The sequence below is a fragment of the Peromyscus maniculatus genome, chromosome 22 (assembly GCF_049852395.1).
Source record: "Peromyscus maniculatus bairdii isolate BWxNUB_F1_BW_parent chromosome 22, HU_Pman_BW_mat_3.1, whole genome shotgun sequence".
NCBI lineage: Eukaryota > Metazoa > Chordata > Mammalia > Rodentia > Cricetidae > Peromyscus > Peromyscus maniculatus.
The window spans coordinates 8,874,138-8,901,856 of NC_134873.1; the positions used below are offsets into that span (position 1 = coordinate 8,874,138).

The following is a 27,719-nucleotide window of genomic DNA, read 5'->3' on the forward strand; positions in this document are numbered from 1 at the left end:
TTCCGGAGCTTCACGGCTGCGCACGCGCACCGCTCGACGGGCCACCCCCGCCGCTCCGAAAACCTCAACGCGCAGGCGCAGGGCCCGCAGCACGCATGCGTCGCGGCCCGCGCCCGAGGGCGGCCCGGCGAGACGCGCCTGCGCCTTCCCCGCCGACGCGCCCACGGCGCCTGTGCAGAGGCGTCTGAGCGCGCTGGTCTCGCGCCGGCCGCGCCTGCGCAGTGTGGAGCTGCGCCTCAGGGGAGGCTGGAGCGGTTCCCTCTCTGGCGGCGCCATTTTGTGGTAAGAGAGCCGAGATTCAAAAACATAATTCCAATAATTCCAAAAAGCACACGCACGCACGCCCACCGACCCGGGTCTGTGTGAAGTGGGCGACGCAACCAGGGTCCCTGGAATGGCGGAGACTCTGTCGGGTTTAGGAGACGCGGGCGCGGCGGGCGCGGCGGCCGTGAGCTCCGCGGCGTCGGAGACCGGGACGCGGCGGCTCAGCGACCTGCGGGTGATCGACCTGCGGGCGGAGCTGCGGAAGCGGAACCTCGACTCGAGCGGCAACAAGAGCGCGCTGATGGAGCGGCTGAGGAAGGTGAGGTTCGCGGCGGACCCCGCGGTCGCCATGGCGACGCCCGCCGCCGGGTGCGGGGCGGCCCGCGGCCCCCGCGCCGCGCGCCTCCGCTCGGGCCCCGCGCGGGCCTGGGCCAGGAGTTCGAGTCTCCACGCCGCGGCGAGGCGGCCACCGTGAAGGAAGGCCACAGGCGGGAGCCCGGGGGTCCCTGACGTCGCGTTCCCCGCCAACCCCAAAATGGGATGCGGGGGGGGGGGGACACGGACACGGACTCGGCCAAGGTCACCCGGCAGGGTCAGGCTGTGGCCGGATTCGAACCCAAGTCCCCTTTCGGCCCCCGAGGCCGATCGGGTGGTCGGGTGTTTTGCTTTTTTTATGGGAAAATACACAGTGACCCTTGGGGACGCGGAACCTCAGGGTTCGTAGACAACCTGAGGAGCCAGCCCACGGGCTGGAAAGGGAAAGAAAGTTTTCCAACGCTTGGCCAGGACTGGACTAGTGAAGAAAGAACGTTTTGTCAGTGATAATAAGTCAGATGGGAGTTCAAGGCCAGCCCTGGCTACAGAGGGAGCTCAAAACCAACCTGAGTAGCAGAGTTCAAGGCTAGCCAGAGGGTGTCCAAGGTTAGCTCGGACTAACGGGCAAGGGAGGGGGCGTGAGGCAAACCTGGGCAACTTAGCAAGCCCGTTTCCAAGGGACCGAGGGATGCTTAGTTGGTAGAGCGCTTGTCTTGCATACGCCAAGCCCTGAGTTCTGCCCCAAGCACCTCCTCAGGCCAGGAGTGGACACCTGTCAGGAGGTGGAGGCAGGGGGATCAGAAGTTGGAGGCCCTGTTGTGATGAATGAGACCTGGTGTTGTTCTGTCTCTAAAAGGAGGGCTGGACACGGCTCAGCGATAGCGTGCTTGCCCAGCATTGCAGCGGCCCTCGGAGCCCCCCCCCCCCCCCCCCCCCCCCCCCCGCCATAGCACACACAGTCAGATGGGGTTGGAGTCGGAGGACTCTGGGACTGAGCCCCAGAGGCAGGTGGAGGGCCATCTCTGCCGCCCACCTGGTGGCCTTGGTCTTCTGTCGGGAAGACCTTTAACCCCTTCTGAGTCTGTCCCTTCAGAATAAGTGGGTAGCGGTTCACCTTTAGGGTAGGGCAGGGGTCACGTGGACACGGGCTTGGCGTGCAGCCTGGTGCAGGTAAACAAACTCAGTCTCCTTGGGCCACCTTTTGTCATTTGTATATGGGACTCGGAGCCCCACCTTGGAAAGGCATGCTTTGTGTGTGTGTCACACCTTAGGAAGCTGTCCCTCTAGCTTTTGGACGTTGCCTCCTGCCTGCACGCTCCTGCCTGCACACTCCTGCACACAGGACCGGAGCGTCATTCCACCCTCCTGGGTCCTCGACTGCTCAGAGGAGATGGAGGGGAAGCAGGAGAAGGCAGCCATGTGAGGGCCCGAGTTCTGTCCCCGCATCCACAGAGAAGGCCAGGTGGGGAGCCAGGTGCAATCCAGTGCTCAGAGATAGGTGGACCTCAGGGCTCACTCGCGCTGGTCTACCAAGCCCCTGGACAAAGTGGACGGTGCCTGAAGGACACCGGGGGTGGCCGGCCTCCTGGCTCTGGCCCACCAACATGCAGAGAACATCCGTGGATTTGGGAGGAGGCCAGGGTGGGCACTCCACCCCCGAACCCCAGACCGGTTACATTGATCTTGACTGGAACAGGCAAGCCCCTCACTGGTGTCACTTACAGGACATCCGGGGTGTGGGACGGGGCGGTCAGGGTGATGCCAGCCTGCCTGGGAGGCACCTAGCAGCCTTGGCAGCACCAAGCTGAGGGTGGGCTTCTGGACACTGCCCTTGTAGTGTGTGATCTGTGCTTGCCCCCACTCAGCCGGTTTGTCAGATCTGAGAGAGCAGGTCTGCAGTCCTGTCCCTCTGCCTCTGTCACCCAGTTGGTAGCGTCTCCTGTTGTTTTGAACGGGCAGAGGAGCAGCTGGTGGAGGGATTTGCTGAGGTGGCCTGGGAGGAGAAGCCCTGTCACACCACCCCCAAGGGATGAAATGAGACACCTTCATCAGCTTGTCCTTCACCCTGGGGATGTTTAAAAACCGGCTGTCCCCAGAGACAGGGCAGGGGCTGCTGGTGGCAGTTGTCTCTTGTCCCAGGGCCTTGCCCCTGCTGCCTTACCTCCATGCCCTTCTGCACCACAGGAGGCTCTTGGGGTTTGGGGAGAGTTGCCTGAGCTTGGGGCCTGATGGAGGGCTGAGGACACTGTCAGTGCGCGGGCTCTGTCTCTGTCTCTCTGTCTCTGTCTTTCTCTCTCTCTCTCGACAGCAACTTTCTTTTCTTTCTTTCTTTCTTTTTTTTTTTTTTTGGTTTTTCAAGACAGGGTTTCTCTGGGTAGCTTTGCACCTTTCCTAGAACTCACTCTGTAGACCAGGCTGGCCTCGAACTCATAGCGATCCGCCCGGCTCTGCCTCCTGAGTGCTGGGATTACTTTGAAACATCATCAGGATGAGGGGCATGCTGCAGGAAGGTGTCTCACTTCATTCCCTGGGGGCAGCGTTGACGGGTATTCGGGGAGAGAGGCCTCAGAGCCTAAATAGTCTAGTTGAGACAGTTGATAGTGAGATACTAGTGTACTTGGTGCCTCTGACTGTGCGGGGCCCCTGCTGAGCAAATGACGGCCTTGGGTGTGAAGGGGAATTTCCACTACTCATCGAAGGGGACAGCAAGGTCTGAGGCCATGACACAGCCAGTAGGTCAGTGTGCCTTGAGGGCAGTCATGGTCTGGAAGTAGCCATTAGGGTTAAGCCAAGGAAGTTGGAGAGTTGTCCCTCAGGGACACTTAAGGTGGAAGAGCCTGCAGCTCTGAGCACCTGCCTCCATGCCTCAGGGGGTTCCCAGGAAAGCCTCAGCGGTGCTGGCCACTGTCATTAGGGCCATGAGTGCTCCTGGGAAAGAGCACTCACAGCACAGGGGTGAGGACCCGAGTTCAAATCCCCAGCACCCTATGGAAATCTGGGCTTAGCCCCATGCGCCTGTGACACCAGGTGCTTCCTGGCTGCTGGCCTAGTCCCACATTCAGGGAGACACCATGTTGAGGGCCCAGGGTGAAGAGGCCACAAGCACCCCCTCAGGAAAAAGACAGCTGAAAAAAGCTGAGCAGAGCTGCCTTCCTTCAGAAAAGCCGTCAGGATGATGCCAGGGCCCTGGTTCCATGTGCAGCAGGGGGGCTGACTGGGGTCAGGGTGGCAGGCTACAGCACCTGGCTCCAGATCCCTGAGAACCAGCCTGGGCACAGGCTGTCCTTTGTGGTTGGCGTGGAGCTGGACTGTGCAGGCTGCTCACACTGCAGGCTCAAGTGAGCCCCCAGCTCCTGGAGCTATGGGGGCTGCCTTGCCATCTGCTCTTTGATTGGTTGGCCTTTCTGCTGTCCCCTCAGGCCATCGAAGATGAAGGCGGGAATCCTGATGAGATCGAAGTCACCTCTGAAGGCAACAAGAAGATGCCTAAGAGGCCCAGCAAAGGTATGGAGCCTCTGGGCCACTTAATGCTGTGGGTGCCCTGTGGGTGCAGAGCCTTCAGGACGTCCTGCCTACTTCCCTCTGTCACACAGGACCTGAACATGTAATGGGGGTGGCTGGGGTAGTGGCCTTCAGTTCCACGTAATGAGCCTCTCACTGCCTCTCTGCCAGAAAATGAGGCCCGGTAACGCCAGACCCCCACAGACACAGTTCATTCCCAGCCACCAGAGCGGGAGCCCTAGGCTCCCGACAGAGCAGGCTCCCGTCCGACAGCCCCGCCCCAGCCCCGCCTCCGCTCACAGCTGCTGTCTCCAGCCCGTGGGCACTTCTCCCCCAGTGTCGCCTACCTCGTCTTGCTATCTGTCCTTGTCGTCTTTCTGAGACTCCAGTCCCAGGAACTTGACAGAATCAGGTGGGTTGAGGCTGCTGGGGATGATGATGTCTCGGTCATTGTGCAGTTGAGCTCTTAGCTGGCGGGGTGGAGGTGGGGTGGTACAGTAGCAGCCATGTTACCCAGGTGGGCCGGCCTGAGTGAGCTCTGCTGCTCACTGTGGCCTAAGGCTCTGCTTTGGCCCGTCTGTGGATGACTTAAGATGGCCCTGCTGGGGAGTGTGCCCAGCAGTCTCCTATTTACTTGCTTTTTGCTTTTTTAGCGAAAGCAAATGTTTGTTTAAGTGTTTTGCTAGATGCATGAGTTTAAGTGCAGAGTTGACATTCCTTCGCAGTTGGAGCTGGCACGGTAGGGTGTGCCCACCTTCCTGTGTATCTGGTCACTTCTATGCATGTGCTTTCCTTAAAACCCCAAAGTAAAAAAGACCAGAGCGTGGTGGCGTGTGCACTTGGGTGCAGAGGAGGAGGATCTCTGAGTTCAAGGTCAGCCTGGTCTACACAGCTGGTTTTAGGCCCAGACCTCCATGATAAGACCTTGTCTCAAAACAGAAAAAACTGTTCATGGCCTCAGCCCCGGTGCAGCAAGTGAGAGCACTGCACAGGTGTGAGGGCGAGTTTGAGGTCTCAGCGCCCAAATGTAAGCCAGGTGTGGCTGCATGCAGCTGTGCCCCTGGCAGTTGGATGATCCCAGAGGCCCCCTGGCCGGCCAGCCTAGCTTCAGACTGTGGGAGACAGCTGCTGTCCTACCCCCTCAGGAATGTGCATCTCACACCCGTGTGCTTTACCCAAATTGGTCTCGTTCTGCAAAATCCTTAGTTTCTGTTTGTTCTCTCTGCGTGGCAGGAACGTTTCTCCAGCAGCTGGCTCTGTGGCATGGTGGCTGGAACTTGCCTAGCATTCCCAAGGCTCTGGTTTGACTCCAACAGCACACAGAAACCGAAGGGTCACTGGGGGCAGAGGCAGGGTAATTGCCGTAAGTTTGAGGGCAGCTGTCTCAACACTGTCTCAAAACAAAAACATCGGGGCTGGAGAGCCGCGGTGGTTAACAGCACATACGCTCTTGCTGAGGACCTGGTTTTGGTGCCCAGCACCCGCATCAAGTAGCCCACAGTTGCCTCTCCGTCCAGGGGACCCAGTGCCTCTCCTGGCTCAGTCAGCCTGGGCACTTGAAGCAGACACATGAGTGAAAACAGAAGTGTAGAAAAAATGTTACTTGAGCCTATGAATGAATTATCTGAGCCCTGTTTGTTTGTTTTGGTTTCTCTGTGTATCCCTACCTGTCCTGGAACTCGCTCTGTAGACCAGGCTGGCCTCAAACTCACAGAGATCCACTTAGCCTCTGCCACCCAAGCACTGGTATTAAAGGCGTGTATCACCACTGCCCGCCATACTTGTTTTTTAATTATGTGTGTGTGGGGGGGGTCAGTGCGGATGAGCTCAATCCCCACAGAGGCCAGAAGACAGCATCAGGTTCTTCCTGGGTGTGCGAGCCAGGAGCTGTTCCCCACAGGAGCAGTGTGCTCTTTACCACTGAGTCTGCTTACCAGCGCACCACGTTTTTATATACGTACTTTATATTCCATGCTTGTCCACATGCTGTGGCTTGTATGTGGAGGTTGGAGGACAGCTTTGAGGAGTTCAAGTCCTCTTCAGGTTGTCAGGGTTGGTGGCAGCCACCTTTACTCACTGTCTTAGTGTCCTGTCACTGTGAGGAGACCCCACGACCATGGCAACTCTTACAAAGGAGAACATCTAGCTGAGGGCTTGCTTCAGTTTCAGAGGCTTAGTCCATGATCACCATGGCGGAGAGCCGACAGGTGTGGCACTGAAGCAGTCACTGGAGAGTTACCCTGGGCCTGCTGTGGGCCTTTGGACCCTCAGAGCCCTCCCTCAGTGACACACCTCTGCCAACAAGGCCACCCCTCCTCATCCTTCCTCCCCAGTTCCACTGAGGACCAAGCTTTAAAAATAGATGAGCCTGCGGGGGCTGTTTTGATTCTGACCACACCTGCTGTCCCCTTACCAGCCCTGGGCCTCATTCTGTTTCAACAGCCTGACACCTGTCCTCTGGGCATCAGTGCTCAAATGTCACCACATCGTCCTGAGGTGGCGATATGAAGGTACCTCCTGAAGTTGACTGTTAGCATTCTCTGGCTGTGACTGTGGTCTTGAACCTCTGGGCTCAGGTGTTCTTTCTGTCTCAGCCTCCCAGCTAGCGGGGATGGCAGGGGCCTACTGCCACATCTGGCAGAGGAATCCGTATTTTTTTGCGAACTCATTAAGGAGAGACTCAGGATTAGGAGAGCTGGCATTCTAAAGTAGGTGCTGACACAGAGCCTGCTGTAGCCCAGGCTGTCCTCTGCTTGGTGGTGTGGTCTGGGGTGACCTTGAAGTCCTAGTCCTCTGGCCTCTGCCTCCTTGGCCTGTGAGATCTGGTGAAGTGTGCTGTGTTCTTCCCTGCCCTTGCCGCCTTGGTGGTTGTCTGTGGTGAGCTATGCGGGTGTGGGCACTCTGCAGTGTGGCCAGGCTGCTGCAGCTGGGCTTGTGTGCTGTGTTGTGTGTGCTGCCTGCCTGCCTGCCTGCTGGGGCTGTGCTGTCAGAGGGACTGGCTGTGATGACAGGTGACCTACTCTGCACTAGGAAGGCCCAAGCCCTGTCCCCAGGTGACAGGCTGTTCGTGCTCTTGATGGTTCAATGTGTGTGGTTTAACTCTGCACATTGTGTGAGGGCATGAGTAGGGAAAAACCAGAGTGTTATAGGCCGCACACTAGACTACAAGGTGCCAACCACCCCCATTGGCTGTTGGCTTTGCTCATTCTAGTACCTCACTGACACAGAACTGGAGCCTCACACTGCTGCAGCCCCTGCTCACCTTGCAGGGCTGGCTTTATCTGGACCTATGCACAACTTGACAGGGCTGCTCTGACTTGGTGTTTTACCGATGTGTGTTGTGGCCAGAGGACGGGGCTCTGTTCTTTCCTTCCTCCAGCTGAGTGCCTTGCCACACAGGCTGAGTGTAAGTGGCACTGAGTTCTCGAGTACCTTGTCGTTGGCTTTTGATCAAGATTCTTGTGTGAGAAGTGTGACCTTGCTTCACAAATGAACTCAATGGTTTCAAGTTTTACAAGGGTCTGTCTCAGGTTAGCACGGTGTTCCTCCCTGATAGGTTTTGCAGAATTTTACAAAGTCAGCATGAACCCCTCTGCAGAGGATGGAGTGGCTGGAGGTGAGCGTGTATGTCCTGGCCTTTTAATCCCAGCGCTCATATCTATGAAGAGCAGCCTGGTCCACATGGCGGGTTCTAGGTCAGCCAGGGCAGCAAGAGAGGGAGGCTCTGTCTCTCTTGGGAAACAAGACTGGGGACGCAAGGCCAATGTGTCCCGAGTGTGGCCTTGCCTTGTGCTTTGCTTTGAGAGTTGTGTTTAGGGTTAGTTTCATGCTTAGGAAAAAAAAAATCTCAAGAATCCTGTACGGATTCTGTGGTGGTTTGAAATGAGAATGTGTCCCCCCCACACACACACAGACTTGGGCATTCGAGAACTTGGTCCCTAGTTGTTGCTGCTATTTGGGGAGGTTGAGGAGGTATGGCCTTGCTGGAGGTAGTTTATACTACAGCGAGCTTTGAGATTTGAGTCTGTCTGTTGATCTGTGGTCATGACCACTCCCTACCTCTCAGCTCGTCTGCCTGCCCCTTCCCCTTGTCTGCCCCGCTGCCATGCTTTCCTGCAGAGATGGGCACCTCTGCAGCCACAGTCAACTCTCCTTTGGTCATGATGCTTTGTCACAACAGAGAAGTAACTAAGAAGGGTTTTGAGGTAGGGTGTTGTTATGTAGTGCTGACTGGCTGGAACTTACTGTGTGGTCGGGCTGGCCTTGATATAGAGCAGGGCACTCTGGCTTCCACACATGTGCACATTCATGCACACATACAAAATTTTTTGGGTTTTGGTTTTGTTTCTTTTTTTTTTTTCAAGATAAGGTTTCTCTGTGTAATAGTCCTGGCTGTCTTGGAACTAGCTCTGTAGACCAGGCTAGCCTCAAACTCAGAGATCCACCTGCCTCTGACTCACAAGTGCTGGGATTAAAGGTGTGTGATGGCTGGGCGGTGGTGGCGCACGCCTTTAATCCCAGCACTCGGGAGGCAGAGCCAGGCGGATCTCTGTGAGTTCGAGGCCAGCCTGGGCTACCAAGTGAGTTCCAGGAAAGGCGCAAAGCTACGCAGAGAAACCCTGTCTCGAAAAAAACCATAAATAAATGAATGAATGAATGGATGGATGAATGAAGCCACCACCAACTGACACAAAATTTAATAAAGAAGTTAAGGAGTCCAGCAGCCCCACAGAAATTACTATAGTAGAGATATGGCCAAGTGCCGTAGCTAAGAACATTCTGTACTGTTCCAGAGTAGAAAGGAAAAACCCTAAGACTTAAGGAGTCCATTGCTGCTCAGTCCTTGGAGGGAAGAGCTATGATAACAAAATGGCACTTTCCCAGGCTGTCGGAGCTGGTGAATGCGTGTGGCCAACTGTCCACAGGATGGAGTAAAAGAACAGAGGTGCACAAGATCCCAGGGCCTGGGGTGCATGGGCAGTGAGGTGAGGTTCCAGCCGGGCTTGCTGCCTCATTCTCATGACCCAGCACCCAGGCCAGAGGCAGAAGGATTGCAGCAAGTATAAGTTAACTGGGCCGACACACCTCGGTTCTGTCAGGAGACCTTGTTTCAGACTGAGTCCAGGAGGGCAGTGTGTCTGCATGGTAGAGCATCTCCAGCACTGGGGAGATTGGATACTGCTTGAAGACAGGCCATTGCTGGGTGGCCTGCCCATGTGGTGGCGTGCTTAGGTGTTTCCTTATACCCAGAGTCCTGTGGGCTCTGACGCAGAGTCCTATGGTGGCCACGCAGCTGCTGGTTCCCTGCTCTACTTCCAGACTGGCTTCTAAACTGGTTTTAAGGTTCAAAATGTGTGTGTGTGTGTGTGTGTGTGTGTGTGTGTGTGTGTGTGTGTGTGCGCGCGCGCGCGTGTGTTTTCCCAAGTGTGAACCCATGCTCGATACCATAGAACAAGAGACAGGCATGATGAACTCTTCAGTTGCCAGCCCTGTATTCAGTGTGGTGAGTAGTGGGATTCTGCTCAGGGCTCTGGAGTGCCACAGAGCAGTGGCACTCACAGTGCAGGCTGGTCACTGCCATGGGGCTGCCAGGTCTGCACAGCTGTGTGACCCTTGCCAACCTAAAAACTATGTCTTGCCCACACCCTGCTATTCTTAGGTACATTCTTACAGATCTCTGCGATGGCTCCGTGGGTAAAGGTGCTTTCAGCCAAACCTGGTGGCCGGAGTTTGATTCCAGGGACCCACCCAATGGAAGGAGAGAACCAACCCCCACAGATTATCCTAGTACCTCTACACGATACACGTGTGTGCTGTGGTGTTTATCATGTAAATGTAAATGTGAAAACCAAAACTTGAAAAAGTATTTTCTTCACAAATAAGTAAAATGCAAACCCTGAAAGAACTTGGTGCCCATGGCTGGTGAGGTGAGGAGAACGGGGAAAAGCCAGTTGAGGTGGGGTTCGCTGGAAGCTTTCTCAGTCTTCACGGGTAGGAGCGAAGCTTGTTGTGTGAGGTGGGATTTGAATGAGGGACACACTAGAAGCTGTCACCTGAGGAGGAGGGAGAGCACTTGCACAAACTACTGGTCTGCGTAGAGTTGAAGTTAGCCTGACCAGACAGATTCAGATTGCAGCAGATGCTTTTCAAGCCAGCGGAGAAGGGCTGGAGAGACGGCTCCGCCGTTAGAAGGTGGGCTGTTCTTCCAGAGGACCCAGGTTCCACTCCTAGCACCCACATGGTGGTTCACAGCCATTTCTGATGCCTCCTTCTCACCTCCACAGGCACCCCACACAACGTGGTGCACACATATTCTTGCCAACAAAACAGCTATGCACATAAAAATAAGTAGATAAGTTTTGTTGTTGTTGTTGTTGTTGTTGTTTGCTTTTTAAAGAGGGCCGGGTGGTGGTGGTGCACACCTTTAGTCCCAGCCCTTGGAAGGCCAAGGCATGGGGATCTCTATGAGTTCCACGCTGGCATGGTCTTATGTAATTAGAACCTGTCTCAAGGAAGGAAGGAGGCTGGAAGGTCTGGTTTTCAAAACAGAACGTGTCTTGCCCAGAGCCTGGCCTCAGTGTTCACTTCACTTCAGTTCACTGCACCTGTGGGTGGCCAGCAGCTGACGGCAATGCTGCCCAAGTGGTGCTGGTTTGCTTTGTTGGTTTGGGTTTTGAACACAGGCTCAGTATGTAGCCCAGGCAAGCCTCCACCTAACTGTCCTTCTGCCTCAAACTCCTGAACTCTAGGGTGATAGAGCTGGGGAGGAGGCCAGGTCAGGATATGAACAGTCAAGATGGAGTCTGATCCCCTGAAACTGGAGCTGCAGCTGATGGTTGTGGGTGCTGGGAATTGAACCTGGGTCCTCTGCAAGAGCAGCCAGTGCTCTTAACCACGGAGCCAGCTTCCTAACCCCTATTACATTTACTTCATTTATTGGTGCGTATGCCTTTGTGGTTAGAGGACACTTGCTGAAATCAAGTCTCCTTCCTCCATGAGTCCCAGGGACTGAGCTCAGGTAGTCAGCCTTGGGTGACATGGCCTCTTCCCTGCTGAGCCCTCTTGCTGGGCCAGCGTGTGCGTCCTTTGCTGGCCTGTGGTTCATCTCAGGGGATTCTCCATTCTGTCAAGTTGACCCTAAGCATCCTGACACCAGTGCACCGAGACCCACCGAGACCTGGCTAGGGTGAGAGGCCAGGCCTGTGCAGTGAGCTGAAGAGCTGGGGACCTGCAGAGGCTCCGACTGTTGGCCTCACGCCCACTGCTGTCTCTTCAGGGAGGAAGCCAGAAGACGAGGGTGTGGAGGACAACGGGCTGGAGGAGAATTCTGGGGATGGACAGGTATGTATCACCTTGTCAGTGGATGAAGAGAGGGAGAGCCATGGTGGTGGCATGGCCATGACAGTGTCTTCTGTGTTGCAGGAAGATGTGGAGACCAGCCTGGAGAACCTGCAAGACATGGACATGATGGACATCAGTGTTCTGGACGAGGCTGACATTGACAGTGGCAGCGTGGCAGACTGTGTGGAGGAAGAGGAGGAGGCCACGCTCCCCGAGGGCTTGGCAGATAGCACTGAGCTGGTGGAAGGCGACTTGAAGGGGCTCCCGGAACCGCTGCAGGAGCATGCTGTAAGCAGCTGGTGCTGGGAGGGGGGACACTAGGTGGCATGGGTGGCAGAGCAGGGTCACAGGGTCAGCTGCTGATCACTCTCCATTAGGGGAGCCTGGGCTGTAGTGTGCAAGTACAGCCGGCTGGAGCAGTCACCAGCTGCTCAGAACTGCTGCCCCGAGGTGTTCAGCCCTGATACGGATTCTCCACACAGACATATGTGAGACCATAGCAAGGTTGTGATAGCTTAGACTGGCATGCCAGGCACTGGGCGCCCTGTTGCATCCTCAGGCACAGACACTGTCATTCGTAAAACTGTCAGGACATCCCCAGATAATTCATGTGGCTTTGGTGAGTGACAGTTCAAGCATTCACTGCAGGGCACAGGCTCAGGGCCCCAGGCCTCCAGGCAGTCTTGTGCTGAAGGATTTTATGGTTGATGTCTGTCTGGAGAGAGGAGAATGGGCCTCTGGCCTTCCCAGGACTCAGATGTCCTGCCGGGAGCATTCTGTTCCCTGCCGTGAGAACTGATGGAGCCTGTCTTTGTAGGCAGCACACTGGTTTTGAGTGGAGCCTTTGATCTTTGCGTTAGGATACAGACAGGGTCTCAGAATCTGCACCTAAAAGGCACAACCCAAGTGCCCACCCTGTCGGAGACTCCCTGTTGCAAAGTAGCACAGGAGACCAAGGTTTTGGAGTGGACTGGCTGGTGGGCGCCAGTTACAGTGAGAAGGAAACCGTGGCCTGGGAACATCAGCATGAAGTGTGCCAAGTGCCAGTGTGACCTCGGGCAGGCCATCAATCCCTTCTGGGCTTTGGGCACCAAAATTCCAGGTTTGATGAGTAAAGGGTGTGGTGCCCTTGCCACACACCTGCAATTGTGATAGATGCTCACAAGCAAACTGTACCTGTCACTGCCCCTCACTGTTGCTCTGTAGGGCCAGACGTCAGTGTCACACCCAGGACCAGCCCCCCTCACAGCCAAGCAGACTTGCCAGCCCCTGACCTAGAGTGGCAGCCGTGCCTATCACAGCAAGTGCTCCTGTTGCGGTCACAGAACAAACCCAACCCCCATAGCAACAAGGATGGTGCCGAGGGGCAGAGGCAGGCTGGGTGTACACATAGCTGGGATGCTCTTTGGTGTACGTGGCTCTCAGTGAATGTTCTGTGTGCCGTCCTGAGTGGGCAGAGAGCCCCATCTTGGAGAAGGGTCCCTCATCTCTGGCTGGGCTACCCCTTACTCCCCCCTGCTGTAATGTGAGAGGCGGGGTACCTGGTGCGAAGGGCCAGCAGGCCCGGCTTCACAGCACCTAGACCCAGGCAGGTGGAGGGACAGCGGCTCCCCTCTGCAGCCCAGTTCTAGAGGCAGTTTCTGGAGGAGTGGCCAGGAGCCTACTATTCTGGTCACCAGAGAGCCCTGGCAAGTGGTTTCTTCCACCTCACTACACTGGGCGACACTCTAAGCCACAGAAAAGATGTTGGGATGGGCATTGTCCCTCACCCATGGCATCACAAACTATCAACAGGTAGACGACAAGGAAGCCATGAACAACGTGGATACGTCGTCATCTGACTTCACCATCCTGCAGGTAAATTGTCACACTTCTCAACTGTACACTCAGTAGTCCCTGCTTCTAAAAGCCACCTCAGCCACGCCACATTGCTTGGCAGCTGCATCAGCTAGGGTCGTCTGCCCAGATGGTGAGTTCTGGAGGCTCTAGAGGACAAGCCTGCGGCCTCAGCGGAGCTGGAAACACACACTGTACTCTGGCTGCAAGTGGGAAGGACCTTGCCCGAGTCCCTGCCTAGGAGAGGCTTAAGGCCAGTGTTCCTCTGTGGCTGTCGATGAGGGTGAAGCCCCTGGCCCATCCCAGCGTGGCCGGATACACACTGGGGTAGATGTAGGCCTTTTCCTTTTGATTGTCCTCCAGTGTTCAGGATTGGGGTTGCCTCTGTGAGATGAGGGTCAGGGGTACCGAGCTAGTGTTGGGGCTTCCTCAGCAGTAGCCACATGACAGCCTGAAGGCCTGCTTGGTTTTCAGAAGCTGTGGCCACCGCCAAGCACCTCACTTGGCTGGTGATGCATATACTTGTGGGGCCAAGCTTCATGTATTTGGGACTGGGGCCATCCGGTCTGTAGGTTCACTGTTAGAGAAGGACATTGGGATAGGGTCTCCCTGAGAAGGGATGGGGTAGGAGGGGTGAGGGTTATAGCCTTCTCCTGCTGCTTGTGGGGCAACTCCTCACAGACACTGCCCAGGTTTTCCAGGTAACTATGATGGTTGATGTTTGGTGATGGCCATGCAAATATTAAACTTTAGAATCAGCTGGGTGTGGTGGCGCACACTTTTAATCCCAACACCCAGGAGGCAGAGGCAGCAGATCTGAGTTCGAGGCCAGCCTGGTCTATATAGTGTGTTCCAGGCCAGCCAGGGCTACATAGTGAGACCCTGACTCAAAACAGGAGAAAAAACGGAGAACAAGGTGAGCACTAAGGGGTGAGGTGGGTCCATGTGGGTCCTGTGCCTCCTAGGAAAAGAGCCTTGGTATACGGTTTTCTGGTGGGCAAGTCACTGCCTTTGTTTCACGGAGATGGCACTACTTAGAGCCTGTGCGGTGGAAAGGAACACCTGTGTCTGTCTGCCTTAGCGTCCTGTTCACATGAGACACTGCAGGATGAAGAAGTTCCCTCAGGTGTCGCTCTGCCACACTGCTCCTGTGTCCAGTTCTAGAGCTTAGTTTGCAGTGTGGGCTAGTCCTGAGGGGGAGCCAGCCAAGCCCTCAGCCTCCTGAGGTGTTCAGCTTGGACCCGTCATCTCCAGTGAGGGCTGGGACACCAGGGACAGGGATGAAGGAGTGGCTGTCCCAGCCCGGGCAGGCAGCCTCCCTTCTAAGAGCACCAGGGCACCAGCTTGGGCTACAAACCCACTCACAACGCTTGCCTCACTCACAGTCTGTCTAAAGGACACTAATATGCCGGGAGCTCAGGGCCTCGCACGCTTGCCTGGCGTTCAGAGTGGAGAGTCTCCTTGGACCCTAGGTGGTCCTTAGAAGGCAGCAGCAGAGCCTGAGTGGCCACCAAGAGAAGCCCAGGCTTTTTGTGCAGGCCTGAGGGCGTGAGACCTGGCCTCTGGAGCCAGGGGCCCATTGCTGTGGGGCCAGCCCTTGTGGGGCCTGGAAAAGGCACCGTTGGGCAAAGCAGAATGCAGCTGGGAGGATAGGATTCTTGGGACAAGTTGGGTCATCACTGAGGGAGGTGGGAAGTGCCCTGGGTGGGAGGGGAACTGCCATTGCCTATTTCCCCTTGGCCCTAAATTTTCAGAAAGTCAGCTCGAGGCCCCTGCAGGTGAGGAGAGTGCCAAGAGGCTTGTCCCCAGCAGTCAGACACCCGTGGAGGAGGGCGAGAGCCATGCTCCCCATCTCCAGTTCAGTCCCAAGGGACTGTGACCACAGGGAGACAGGAGGGCTCCTGGGTGCCCTGCAACAGGATCAGCAGCAGGTCTGGGGCTTCGTGAGGCTGAGGCCAGCAGGGCAGGGCTTGCCTTGTGCAAGCAGGGCCACTCCTCTGGGTCCACATGACCCCCGAAGTCCCAGGGGTGGTCAGCCTCCCTTAGTCTCCGTGAAGGCCATGATGGGGTGGGGCTGGGCCTGGGCAGCCTCTCACTTGTGCTTTCTGTTGCAGGAAATGGAAGAGGCAGCCCTGGAGCCAGGTACTGTCCAATGCAGGGCTCAGCAGCGGGTTCTGCCCACAGCGGGGAGGCTCATGCTAACCAGTAGTTGCACTCTAGTGTGCATTGCTCTAGTGCTTTACAGTCCGGAGCACATCAGGACCATAGAGATTGGAAACCCAGCCGTATCACAAGATCTGTGCACGTGGCCAGCAGCCTGTGGGGCATCCTGCCCGCATGGCAAAGACTTCGGTCTCCTGCCTTTAAACATAAGCGCTGGCATGAAAATGCCCTCGCTCCAGTGAACAGAGCTCTGTGCCGCCAGCAGATCTTGTGATTCCGGCAGCATATCACCATGTGGTGTTGGTACAGGCAGTGCAGGTAGCATAGGGAATGTCACGTGACTATGACATGACCGGATCCCCCCCGAAGAGGAGTGCACCTCTAAGAGAGAATCTCAAAAAAAAAAAAAACACTGTCCCTCTGGGCTGCCAGCTTCCACACGCCAGAAGACCCGGCGCTCCGCACGTTAAACGATCTGTAAGGAAGGCAAAGCATCAGGCAATTAGTGATGCATGAAGGCCAGGCGCTCAGTTTCGCACTTGGACGCAAGCTGAATTGAGAAGAGTTGGTTCATACATTGACACAGTGCACAGAACGAAGACTCAAGACTCAGAAGGTTGTGGGGTGAAGTCTCCGGGATGCTTGCCTCTGCCCTTAGCACAGGCTGGGGGCGCCATGGCCAAGGGCGCAGGTAGGATGCAGGCGCTGTGTAGCGGGTTTTCCAATCTCTGTGTAGCCAGCAGTTCTGTCGGTGTGAGCGGGGCCGCCGCGCCCGAGCCGCAGTTGTGATTGCTTTATTTCCCTGGTGATTAAACCTTGTGCCATTCTATTCCTGTTAAATCCGTAGAAAATGAGAAAATACTCGACATTTTGGGGGAAACTTGTAAATCTGAGCCAGTAAAAGAAGAAGGTTCGGAGCTGGAGCACCCCTTTGCCCAGGCCACGAGTAGTGTGGGGCCAGACAGGAAGCTGGCGGAGGAAGAGGACCTATTTGAGAGCTGCGGACACCCGGAAGAAGAAGAGGAGGAAGAGCAGGAAGAAGAACAAGAGGAGGAGGGAGATTTAGCTTTGGTCCGCAGCAGCGAGTCTGAGTCTCCAAGCACTCGGTGTCAGTGGAGCGAGGCAGACGCCCCGTTAGCGGTAGTGAAAAGGGAGCCGGCGGAGGCGCCGGGTGAAGTCGCGGGCGCAGGTGGAGGCCCTGGGACGGACCGCGAGCCTGTAGGGCTAGAGGAGCCAGTTGAGCAGAGTAGCGCAGCTGCCCAGCTCGCGGAGGCCGCCAGCCAGGAGCTGGCGAGAGCGCCCACAGCAGCCCTGAGCCCCGAGCCCCAAGATAGCAAAGACGACGTGAAGAAGTTTGCTTTTGACGCTTGTAATGACGTCCCTGCAGCTCCTAAAGAGTCCTCAGCCAGTGAGGGCGCTGATCAGAAAATGAGGTTTGTTGATTCTCAGTCCTAGACCAGATGCTATCTCCTTTCATTGTCACTAGTGACACGTGAGCCGTTAGAGCCTGCAGTCGGCAGCCGCGCTGCCCAGCACTAGCTCCTTCAGGCAGTTTCATTTCTTGTTTATTTTACACTGGTTCTGTAATCTTTTTTTTTTTTTCCCTCAACCTGCCACGGTTGTTTGCTTTTTAATTCTTCTTAATTATTTTAGCCCGGCAGAAACTTAATTAACTCCTGTGGGTATGAAATCTTATGTTAGGTCAGATTTCCAAACCATGTTTGTCGGGGTGTCCTTTTTGAGAGCTAAGTGCCGGGTAGGTATGCAGCTTTGGCGGGTCCTTAGGGCTGTGGTTTTGTCTCTCGCTGCTGCAGCCCTCTTGAATGACACTGTCTCTTGTCTCTAGTTCTGTCGAAGAAGACTCGGATACAAAGAGGCTTTCCCGAGAGGAGAAGGGTAGGTCCTCTAGGTGACACCAGTCTCCTAGAGCGTGTGGGCCTCAAGTTCATCTTGGCCTGTGTTTCGCCTACACATGCACACATGCAGCCCACTGCAGTTGGCAGGTGCCAGAGCTCCTGGTTAAAGTCACTTGCCGAGTGGCCTCTGGTGGTTAGGCCCTTCCTTCAAGCACTGGGGAGACAGAGGCAGCGGGAGGGTGGCAAGTTCCAGGCCAGCTAAGTTATCTAGTCAGGTCCTGTCTGAAAAAAGTGTGTAGGCTGGGAAATGGCATACACCGACCTGCGGTGGCTGCTTTATGGGCAGAGCCATCTTGAGTTTGGGTCAGTTCAGCCATTCACAACTGCCTGGCTGCTGGAGAGGCTGAGGTCCATTTTCAGTGTTATATATACATGCCACTGCCCTCTGGCTAGACCAACACTGTTTTCCTGGACCTGGCCATGTCATTGTGTCCTGGGCACACGTCCTTAAGTGCTGGGAGTGGTCGAGCCTGGAGATGTCTAGACGTTGAGGTTCTGACCAGAACTTCCTTTTGCACAGGTCGCAGCAGCTGTGGTAGGAATTTCTGGGTTAGTGGCCTTTCGTCCACGACTAGAGCCACTGATCTGAAGAACCTATTCAGCCGATACGGCAAGGTGAGCAGCCATTTCTCAAGAGTGAACAGAGATGATCTTGCTTTTCCTAAATGTCAGTTGTTCAATCTTACCAATAAAGACTCGGGAGCCAGGTGCTAGGGTGAAAGCCTGCTAGCTCACAAGAGGCTGAGAAAGCACCCCACTGACCTTCCTCCTCCTCTGTCATCCTAGAAACCTCCTGTCCCCTACCATCTCAATCAAATCCTTTCCTACTCCATGTCCCTCCCCTCCACTTCCTGTGTGTGTCTCTCTCCATCCTCCTGACTCCCCTTACTCTCCATGGTTTTTTTCTTAATCCTATGTTCACTCCCTGTCAGCTGGTTGCTTACTCTGCCTCTAGCCCTATGGTTGACTTTATTTAATCCTGTTTACAATATTCAAGCAGAAAGCTCTTGAATTAAAGGTGTGTCCTAGGACTGAGCCACACCACAACCAGAAACAGGTTTCTCCAGTAAATAATGCAATCTCAGTGTTCACAGAGTGATCAAATATCCTTCAAGATTTCCCCCTTCTTGTATATAAAAAGGAAAGGTTTTTTAACTCTAACAATAAAACTATTTACAATAATGAAGCTATTTCTGCCAAGCTTTTCACAGTGTCCAGCTTGGTTGTATTTAGCAGTCTTAGGATTAAGTATTTTTTAATTGAATGTTCTGGAAATGTCAGTCTCATATGAACTCAGCAATTTGAATGTCCTAAAACATTTGTAGTCCAAAGCTGATCTTTGGTGGTGGTTGTCAGCTTAGTGGCAATCCTAGCTCGGTAGAACACCGCAGTCAGCCCAAAGGCGTCCACTGTCTGTGCAGGGCCTGGCAGCAGAAGAGGCGTGGTGCAGTTTACCCCGTGGTGAGCCTTACCACAGTCCAGGTGTGGATTCCCATCATCTCCTTGGAGGCCTCAAGGGAGTGGTCACGGCTTATTGTAGAAAACTTGAAACATTTTAACTGCCATATTCAGCAGATCTCTGGAAGGGTTGAGGACCACAGTCTATTAAGTACCACTTATGTCTGTAGAGGGCAGCAGAGACAAGAATTTGGGGATACACCATGGGCAGGCTAGGCACATGGTGGGAAGAAGAAGGGAGAATTGACAGCCACTCGGGCAAGACAGAGTCCTGGGTGCTGGGGCTAGTCTGGGGCTCTGAGCTGGGATTTCAGGCCGGTCAGCTAAAGGCGGGCAATACCACTTGGGTAATTTATTCTTTTCTTGTGACGTTTTCTCTTAGTGATCCCTCCTTTTTCTTCAGATGTTTCACTTGTCTAGTGGTCTTCAGATTGGGTGGTATACCTGTAATGTGCTTTATATTGTAATATGTAAAAACCTGTTTCTTTTCTTTCCTTTTTTTTTTTTTTTTTTTTTTTTTTTTGGTTTTTTTGAGACAGGGTTTCTCTGTGTAGCTTTGTGCCTTTCCTGGAACTCACTTGGTAGCCCAGGCTGGCCTCGAACTCACAAAGATCCACCTGCCTCTGCCTCCCGAGTGCTGGGATTAAAGGCGTGTGCCACCACCACCTGGCTCTGTTTCATCTTTCTAGAGACATGCTGAAGCATTGTCAGTCTTGATTTCTACAGATATCTCCATAATAGCCATAACTTGAATCAGCCTTTTCAGCCTTAAAGCAGCTGCCCATTGAAATCCTGAAAATGTATCTATGCTTGGTGCACATATCTTAATTTCCCAAACTCTGCACAATGAAACACATCCATGTGCCAAATTTCATTCCTTTGAGTACTTTTTGGGTTACTTCCTGCAGGTAATGGAGTCTGGTTATACAAGGAACAAATAGGTCATGTTCTTATAATTTCCTTTGGCTTGTTGCCAAGTGATTTAAAAAAATCTTTCTTCAAATCTTTGCTGTTAACATGGTGTTTCTTATGAAATTCTCAGTCTTCTACTACATTTCCTATTAATAGCTGATCAAATTCATCATCACCTAGTGCTAGAAGGTCTTATTAGACCCATATGGGATCTGTTAATGTGTTTTATATATAAAGGACGATTCCTATTTCTGGTTACTTGTTGTAGTTGAATAAATAGTGAAGTTAATTCTAAATCATCTGGAATAATTTCAGCAGTTTCAATATGTAAAACAACTCTTTCTGAATATTTAGAGTCAGTAACTAAGAGATTTAGGAAAATCTAATAATATCACAAGAATGGCATACAGCTCTAATTTTCTTAACTGAATCATAAGGGCTTTGAGCCACTTTACTTATTTTTCCTGACTTATACCCTGCCTTTCCTGATTTATTTTTATCAGTAGAGAATGTAAGGACTCCAGAAATTGGTGTCCCTTTTACTATATTAGGGAGAATACAGTTAGTTCCTTTTATAACTGAAGTCTCTTGCTTTTGGAATATTTGTTGTTAGTCTCTCCCAAAAAAAATTTCAAGCTCTTTGCCAATGTTCATTTTCTGTCCATAATGACGCTATTTCAGAATTAGTAAAAGGTACCACAATTTCTGCTGGGTCTATTCCTGCTAATTGAAAAAGTCTCAGTTTTCCTTTCAGAATCAATTCAGTGGGCATTAAGTCTTAATTGATCTGTGGATGAGTTTCTCCAATCCTGACAGGGACTGATCAAACCAAAATTGATACTGGGGCTTTCGGGAGGCCCCCTAAGGCATTTCCGGATGGCAAAGGATTACCCCCCACCCCCACCCCGTTCCTGATTGATCTGCATTCATTAGTCCAATGCTGGCCTTTACCATACTTTCTGCACACTCCAGAAGGCTAGTACCTTCTGTTTGGATTATCTCTGGAAAAAACATTGTCTGTATGAATGCCTTGCCTACAATCCCTTTTTTTTTTTTTTTTCTTTTTTTGGTTTTTTGAGGCAGCGTTTCTCTGTGTAGCTTTGCGCCTTTCCTGGAACTCGCTTTGTAGCCCAGGCTGGCCTCGAACTCACAGAGATCCGCCTGCCTCTGCCTCCCGAGTGCTGGGATTAAAGGCGTCCGCCACCACCGCCTGGCACCTACAATCCCTTTTGCTTACCACAATTAAAACATCTGACATTTTGATTTTTCTTAAAGCTTTTAGAAATTACTTCTATCAGAGTAGTATCATAAATGTGAAATCCAATATTAGCCATGTATCTACCAATACATTTGTATTTCTACTAATCCATTTGTCTATTGATGCTAATCTAAAGGCCTAATCACCCTTTTGCATTCTGAATTAGCATTTTCAAAAGCCAGAGATTCAATTGTCTGACTTCTGGATCTGATACTACTCTATTTACAGCTGTAGTCAATCTTTGTAAAAAAAAATCAGTGAAGGCTTCTTTTGAGTTTTGTATAATTTTAGTAAATGACTCAGACCTCTGTCCTGTTTCTTCAGTCTTGTCCCAATCATCCAACGCTCTTAAATGACATAGCGCCAACGTGTGACCATCAAAGTCAAGCTGCCTTGTTATCACAGAATATTGATTTTTCACCTAGGCACTGATCTTGGGAAATATTAATACCTCTTTGTACCATGTCTGCCATTGTAACTGAGGACCAGCTTCCAATATTGCTGTTGCCAAATCTTTCCAGTCTTGGTGGGTAATTCTGTTCTGAGTTGCCCATGAACTTAACATCTGCTTTACAAAGGGTGAATGCATACCATATGAAATGACTGCTTCCTTAAGTCTCTTCAAATCTAACACTTCTTCAGGATCCCAGTTAACTTCTACATAGCCTTGGGGGTGCCTGTCATCTGCTGGTCAAACTAAGGTTGGTTTCTAATAACATTGGGCCGCCCCTCTTCAGTTTTATTATGCAATGGTGTGGTAGGTTCTTGTCTGAATTCCTCTGTCTGTGTCTGAGTATTTTCCTTGACAAGTCTTTGTAAGGCTTGTATCTTATCAATCCACTTTTCATATTTGGCACAGAAAACCACTGTGGCTATTAAGGATAAAATATGAATTATCAGACTGATGGTAATTATGTCGGTCTCAGCCAAGTCATTGGTCGTTTAGAGTCGCACTGTACAGGGTCCTAGAGCCGTATCCCATCCCTAATGTGGGCACGATTTCCCCTTTCAATAGTACTTAACTCTCCTTAAGGACTTCCCAGGTGTCTCAGCAAACTGGGTGACTTCTCAGTTTGTCTGCAGCTGGCGTGATTTCTCTGTCCGTGCCCCAGGTTGGGAGCCAAATGTTTTTAGCAAAATCTCAGTTGTTCAATTTTACTAATAAAGACTCGGGAACTAGATGCTGGGGTGAAAGCCTGCTAGCTCAGAGAGGCTGAGAAAGCACCCCACTGACCTTCCTCCTCCTCTGTCATCCCAGAAACCTCCTGTCCCCTACCATCTCAGTCAAGTCCTTTCCCACTCCATGTCCCTCCCCTCCACTTCCTGTGTGTGTCTCTCTCCATCCTCCTGACGCCCCTTACTCTCCATGGTTTTTTTCTTAATCCTATGTTCACTCCCTGTCAGCTGGTTGCTTACTCTGCCTCTAGCCCTATGGTTGACTTTATTTAATCCTGTTTACAATATTCAAGCAGAAAGCTCTTGGATGAAAGGTATGTGCTAGGGCCGAGCCACACCACAACCAGAAACAGGTTTCTCCAGTAAATAATGCAATCTCGGGGGTTCACAGAGTGATCAGGTGTCCTGACTACACAGGTCTGTGTCCTGGGTGTATTTGGGGACAGACTGGAGCTTGCTGTCAGGGCTAGGTTCTACATGAATGTGGTACTGGCAGTGACCACCGGGTGGCTTCGCGTGAGCCACCTCTCATCACTGATAAGTGTCACCATCACCTGTGTTTGCCTGCTTGTCTCTCGCTCTGTGACTACGCCCAGATTCAGTCCCGTGTGGGACTGTCACTCCCACATGCACTTTAAACCTTGCTAGAGGAGCTCAGCCAGAGCCTCGCATCGCACCCCCCCAGATCCTGAGAGCCTAGAGTGCAGCAGCCCCTTCCCGCGCGGTGATTGCTGGGTCCGTGCCTGCAGCCGTATCCGAGGTGGTCTGCTTCCTTCCAGGTGGTGGGGGCCAAGGTTGTGACGAACGCCCGAAGTCCTGGAGCCCGCTGTTATGGCTTTGTCACTATGTCCACAGCTGAAGAGGCAACAAAATGCATTAGCCATCTGCACAAGACTGAGCTGCATGGCAAAATGATCTCAGTGGAGAAGGTAACTAACTGGTCACGTGCTGCCGTGGCTCTGGCAGGGGAGCCAGGGCATGGTGGCAACAGCTTTTGACCCTTCCACAGGCCAAAAGTGAGCCTGCTGGCAAGAGAGTGCCTGACAGAAGAGACGGGGACAGCAAGAAGGAGAAGGCCGGCACCAGTGACAGGTACTGCTGCAGACCACCAGAGATGCCCTTGATGCGCACACAGTGGGCCTCCTCCTCCAGCCACGTGCTGGGTAGCCGTCTCCTCCTGGAGGCTTGCGCTGAGGTTGTGGGTCACTCCTAGGTCAGCAAACCTGAAGAGGGAGGAGAAAGCCGACAGGAAAGACGATGCCAAAAAGGGGGATGATGGGAGCACAGAGAAGAGCAAGGACCCGGATGATCAGAAGCCCGGGCCTTCGGAGCGCTCACGGACCACCAAGTCAGGTAGGCGGGGACGCCCATGCCCCTTCATGTGCGGCCTGCAGCGACCTTCCGAATTCAGCTCTGCCCTCCCTCTGCTCACAGGAAGCCGTGGCACCGAGCGCACTGTGGTGATGGACAAGTCCAAAGGTGTGCCTGTCATCAGTGTGAAGACGTCTGGGTCCAAAGAGAGAGTGAGTGTCAGGCGACAGGCTCGGTGCTCCAGGGGTTCGAGGGACGCTTGCTGCCTTTGAGAACGCAGAGAGGTGGCGAGGCTTCTAGAGCAGCCTGCTGCTGCCGCTGCTGCTCTCTCGGATGGCCGCCCTGTGCCGCCTCCTGTCCCCGCCTCCTGGAAGCCCACTCTTGGGACAGCTGTAGACCTTGGTGGGTTCTGAAGTCTCAGCCTGACCACCTTAGTATTAGTAGACGGGTCTGGCATCCCCAGACCTCCCCACTGTGCCAAGCCACTAGAGGACCACGTCACGTGGCACCGGGGCCCCTGGGCCCCAGGAGGCTTCAGAAGGCGGGCAGGCTAGTGTTGGCATGTTTGTACAACCAGGACTGTGAGGTCGGCGGGGCCCAGCATGGCACACTGCTGAGTGAGAAAGGCCTGTCGATAGCCGTCACCCAAGGTTTCCGGCCATTCCCACTAGTGTTGGTGCCTTAGGGGGTGGCTTCTTGCTTCAGTCCTACTGAGAGCAGCTGGAAAGCGGGAAGGGGAAGGGTGGGCCAGGGTACGTGGACAGCGCTCCATAGGCGCTCTCACACCCGAGGAGATGGTGCATATGGAGGAGGGCCCTGACCGGGAAGGGTGGGCAGATGGGTGGGTTTAGCCAGGCTGCCACGCACTGTGGGCCAACCGGGGTCCGATGGTTAGCCGTGAGTCTCACTGTAGTCGGGCAGTGTAGAGCAGCAGGTCTGACTTAGCCCCCCGGGCGGGGGCTCGCGCTTCTCAGTGCGGCATGCTAGAGGCTGAGGCAGAAGGACCGTGTGGTCCATCCTGGGCTAAACGCTGAGAGCCTGTCTGCAGGGGAGAGATGTGACTTCATGTCCTTTGGAGCCGTTGTGTTCTGTTGAGCCCTCCTGTGAGCCCCGGCTCCATCAGTGACCATCAGCGACCGTCTCTGTGCCGGGAGCCTCTGCCCCGACTGCCCTGACCATCTTCTGTTTACCAGGCCTCCAAAAGCCAGGACCGAAAGTCGGCCAGCCGGGAAAAGCGGTCTGTCGTGTCCTTTGACAAGGTTAAGGAGTCCCGCAAGTCCAGAGACTCGGAGTCGCGGAGGTGAGCCGTGCTGGGAAGGGACAGCCGAGGGCGGGCAAGGGACTGGCGGCCCCTGGCCGGGTGGGCACTCTGAGGACCTGTGCTGAGATTGGCAGCCTGCGCAGAGACCACAGAAAGTGGCCGGCAGGGCCGGGACGGTGGGGTGTTCCGAGGGCATCTCACTTGCCGAGGAGGATCAGGAAAGGGGTCGCGGCGTCTGGCCAGCCGGGCACGGCACTGCTGCCGTGTGCCTGTCGAAATGCAGTTCCTGAAGCGGCCTTGCCGCCGCAGGGGGTGTTTAAGATGGGCGCCAGGGCGGGCAGGCAGGCCAGGGCCTCTGGGCGTCGGGCTGGGCCTGGGGAAAGGAGGAGGGGGGGAAGACAGGAGGTGGCCGCTGTGTGCCGGGGACCCACTCCCTGTGAGGTGCTGCGGGCCGGGCCCTCCTCACGCGGGGTCCCTGCCTGGACTCCCTCCTCACACAGGGAGCGGGAACGCAGCGAGCGGGAGCAGAGGCTGCAGGCCCAGTGGGAGCGGGAGGAGCGGGAGCGGCTGGAGATCGCCCGGGAGCGCCTGGCTTTCCACCGCCACCGGCTGGAGCGCGAGCGCATGGAGCGGGAGCGGCTGGAGCGCGAGCGCATGCACGTGGAGCAGGAGCGGAGGCGGGAGCAGGAGCGCATCCACCGCGAGCGGGAGGAGCTGCGGCGGCAGCAGGAGCTGCGCTATGAGCAGGAGCGGCGGCCTGCGGTGCGCAGACCCTACGATGTGGACGGCCGGTGAGCAGCCGCCCGGGCCTGTCGGAGCCCGCCGGGACGCCACGGGCCTGGGGGGCTTGGGTAGAAGGCCGGCAGGCGCCCCGTGAAGTGGGTGCTGAGTGGGGCCGTTCAAAGATCTGGACACGGCACCCCCGGGGCCACCGAGGCAGGAGTTGGGGGTGTTTAGTCCAGTTTACACCTTCCGCAAGGGGAGCTCCTGCCAGGGCCGCGGTTGGGACTTGGGGCCCTGCAGGCTCTGCAGGCCCTGGCCGCCTGCCTCATGTCCTTGCCTGTCTCAGGCGTGACGATGGCTACTGGCCGGAAGCCAAGCGGGCCGCGCTGGATGACCGCTACCACTCGGATTTCGGCCGCCAGGACCGCTTCCACGACTTCGACCACAGAGACCGGGGCCGCTACCCCAACCACTCCGTGGACAGGTGAGCCGCGTGGGCTCGTGGCCGTGTGGGAGGGAGGGCTCTGCACCCTAACCCTCCCCGCCTGGTCTCACTGAAATCACCTCTTCTAGGAGAGAAGGTTCGAGGTCGATGATGGGCGACAGAGAAGGACAGGTGAGCACGGGCACCGCTGCAGCCGTGGGACCCCACACACCCGAGCCACCGCCGCTGCCCTCCCTCATGGCGGGCTTCAGCTGCCGTCTCGCTTACCCTCTACCCTCTTGGTTTCCCATCACCGAGTTGGCCCCGGGGTCGCCTGCAGCCGATGGCTGGGGTCACCGTTTCCACACAGCTGCTCTGTGGGAACTGGTGACCGGGAGTGGCCTGTGTGGGTGTTCATCTGTCCTTGAAGTGTCACTGCAGAGGAGGACGGGTGACAGCGTCCCAGGGCCGTTTGTGGTCACAGGAGCCGGGGGCGCTGGGGAGCGCGCGCTGCGTGCAGTGTGTCGGGTCTTTGCACGGTGTAGATAGGGCAGGCAGTGTTTGTAATGGCTCACGCTCCTAACCCCGTTGGGGGGCTAAGGCAGGCGTCACTGAGACTGAGGTGTAGCCTGGGCCGGAGTGGGGCCTTCGCAAGAGCTCGTCGTGTGGGTGTCGTGTCGTGCGGTCACTCGGTTGTCGGTGTCTCATGCTTGTGAAGCGCGGGAGCCGTGCATAGGCTGGGGCTCCTGTAAGGAGCCTCGTGAACCTAACCTCCCAGTGAGGGAGGACGCTGGGACAGCGGCACACACTCTGGTCCTGAGCTGTGTCCTTGTGTCTGGGGTCAGGGATGGCGCTCACCTCACCCTCCTCTTTGGTCCAGCACTACCCCGAGCGCCATGGAGGACCTGAGCGCCACGGCCGGGACTCTCGGGACGGCTGGGGCTACGGCTCCAACAAGAGGATGAGTGAAGGCCGGGGGCTGCCCCCTCCCCCCAGGTTTGTGTCCTGCCCTCCCACGGCCCGGCCTGGGGGGGCCTGCGCCCCCGCCTCTCTGTCCCCCGCCACTCTGTCCGCCGCGCTGCTGTGGCAGTGCAGGTCAGTGGTGTCTCTTTCCAAGGGGCAGGCGTGACTGGGGGGAGCACAGCCGGAGACTGGAAGATGACCGGGCATGGCAGGGCGCGGCCGACGGGGGCCTGATGGAGCGCGAGCACAAGAGGTGGCAAGGTGAGGGCCGGGGGAGCCGGGGCCCCCGGTGAGGGTTGGGGCCCGGGGTGCGCCGGGGCTGGCTGAGACCAAGGAGGGCTGTTGGCTCGACACCTGCCAAGCTGCCCGCTTGGGCCTGTGCCTCGTCCTGCAGGCGGTGAGAGGAGCATGTCTGGACACTCGGGGCCCGGCCACATGATGAACCGCGGGGGCATGTCGGGGTAAGCGCCACACTGCCCAGTGGGAGCAGGGTTGCACTGCAGTGGGGACCTGGGGACCGGGGCATGGGGACCGCTGACTAAGGTAGGACCTCAGGACAACGGTCCCCCCTTCTTCTTAGGCGTGGCAGTTTCGCCCCGGGTGGAGCCTCGCGTGGCCATGTGATTCCACGTGGAGGGATGCAGGGAGGCTTTGGAGGCCAGAGCCGGGGCAGCAGACCCAGTGACGCCCGCTTCACCCGCCGCTACTGAGCACCCGTGCCACCAGCTGTGACCAGCTGTGACCTCCGTGTCCGTCAGGACTTCTCCCACCACTGTACAAAGGATTTTTTTTTTAATCTGCTGCCATATTGTAGCTTGTTACAATGTGAATTTGTTTTCATTTTGGTTTTTGTTGCTGTTTTTTGTAATAAAGGTGTTTCTGTTCATGTGCCCTTTA

At 55.1% G+C, this 27,719-nt stretch overlaps 1 protein-coding gene across 4 annotated transcripts; it reads left to right on the top strand.

Annotated features, from left to right (window-relative positions):
- The first annotated feature begins 162 nt into the window (after positions 1-162).
- Positions 163-27,719, top strand: Safb (scaffold attachment factor B). 4 transcript variants are annotated; one of them, XM_076559759.1, is made up of 22 exons: positions 163-282; positions 420-583; positions 3,999-4,083; positions 11,357-11,421; positions 11,503-11,709; positions 13,216-13,278; positions 15,372-15,399; positions 16,268-16,853; positions 17,267-17,316; positions 17,857-17,951; positions 22,920-23,069; positions 23,150-23,232; positions 23,354-23,493; positions 23,575-23,663; positions 24,645-24,751; positions 25,213-25,503; positions 25,782-25,919; positions 26,009-26,051; positions 26,740-26,855; positions 26,983-27,083; positions 27,217-27,283; positions 27,403-27,719. In XM_076559759.1, the coding sequence occupies exons 2-22, from the start codon at positions 566-568 to the stop codon at positions 27,530-27,532; spliced, it is 2,652 nt and encodes an 883-aa protein (XP_076415874.1). In that variant the 5' UTR covers positions 163-282; positions 420-565; the 3' UTR covers positions 27,533-27,719. The 4 variants fall into 4 exon arrangements, with proteins under 4 accessions (XP_076415874.1, XP_076415873.1, XP_076415871.1 ...); XM_076559758.1 differs by having other exon boundaries at positions 171-282; positions 26,977-27,083; XM_076559756.1 differs by having other exon boundaries at positions 173-583; positions 26,977-27,083.

What these genes read in the sequence shown, in the direction of transcription:
- Safb (XM_076559756.1), top strand. Translation starts at nt 395, where the DNA reads ATGGCGGAGACTCTGTCGGGTTTAGGAGACGCGGGCGCGGCGGGCGCG. An exon ending in GGGCTGCCCCCTCCCCCCAG is followed by an intron (nt 26,856 to 26,976) that starts GTTTGTGTCCTG and finishes TCTCTTTCCAAG; the next exon opens with GGGCAGGCGTGACTGGGGGG. An exon ending in CGAGCACAAGAGGTGGCAAG is followed by an intron (nt 27,084 to 27,216) that starts GTGAGGGCCGGG and finishes CTCGTCCTGCAG; the next exon opens with GCGGTGAGAGGAGCATGTCT.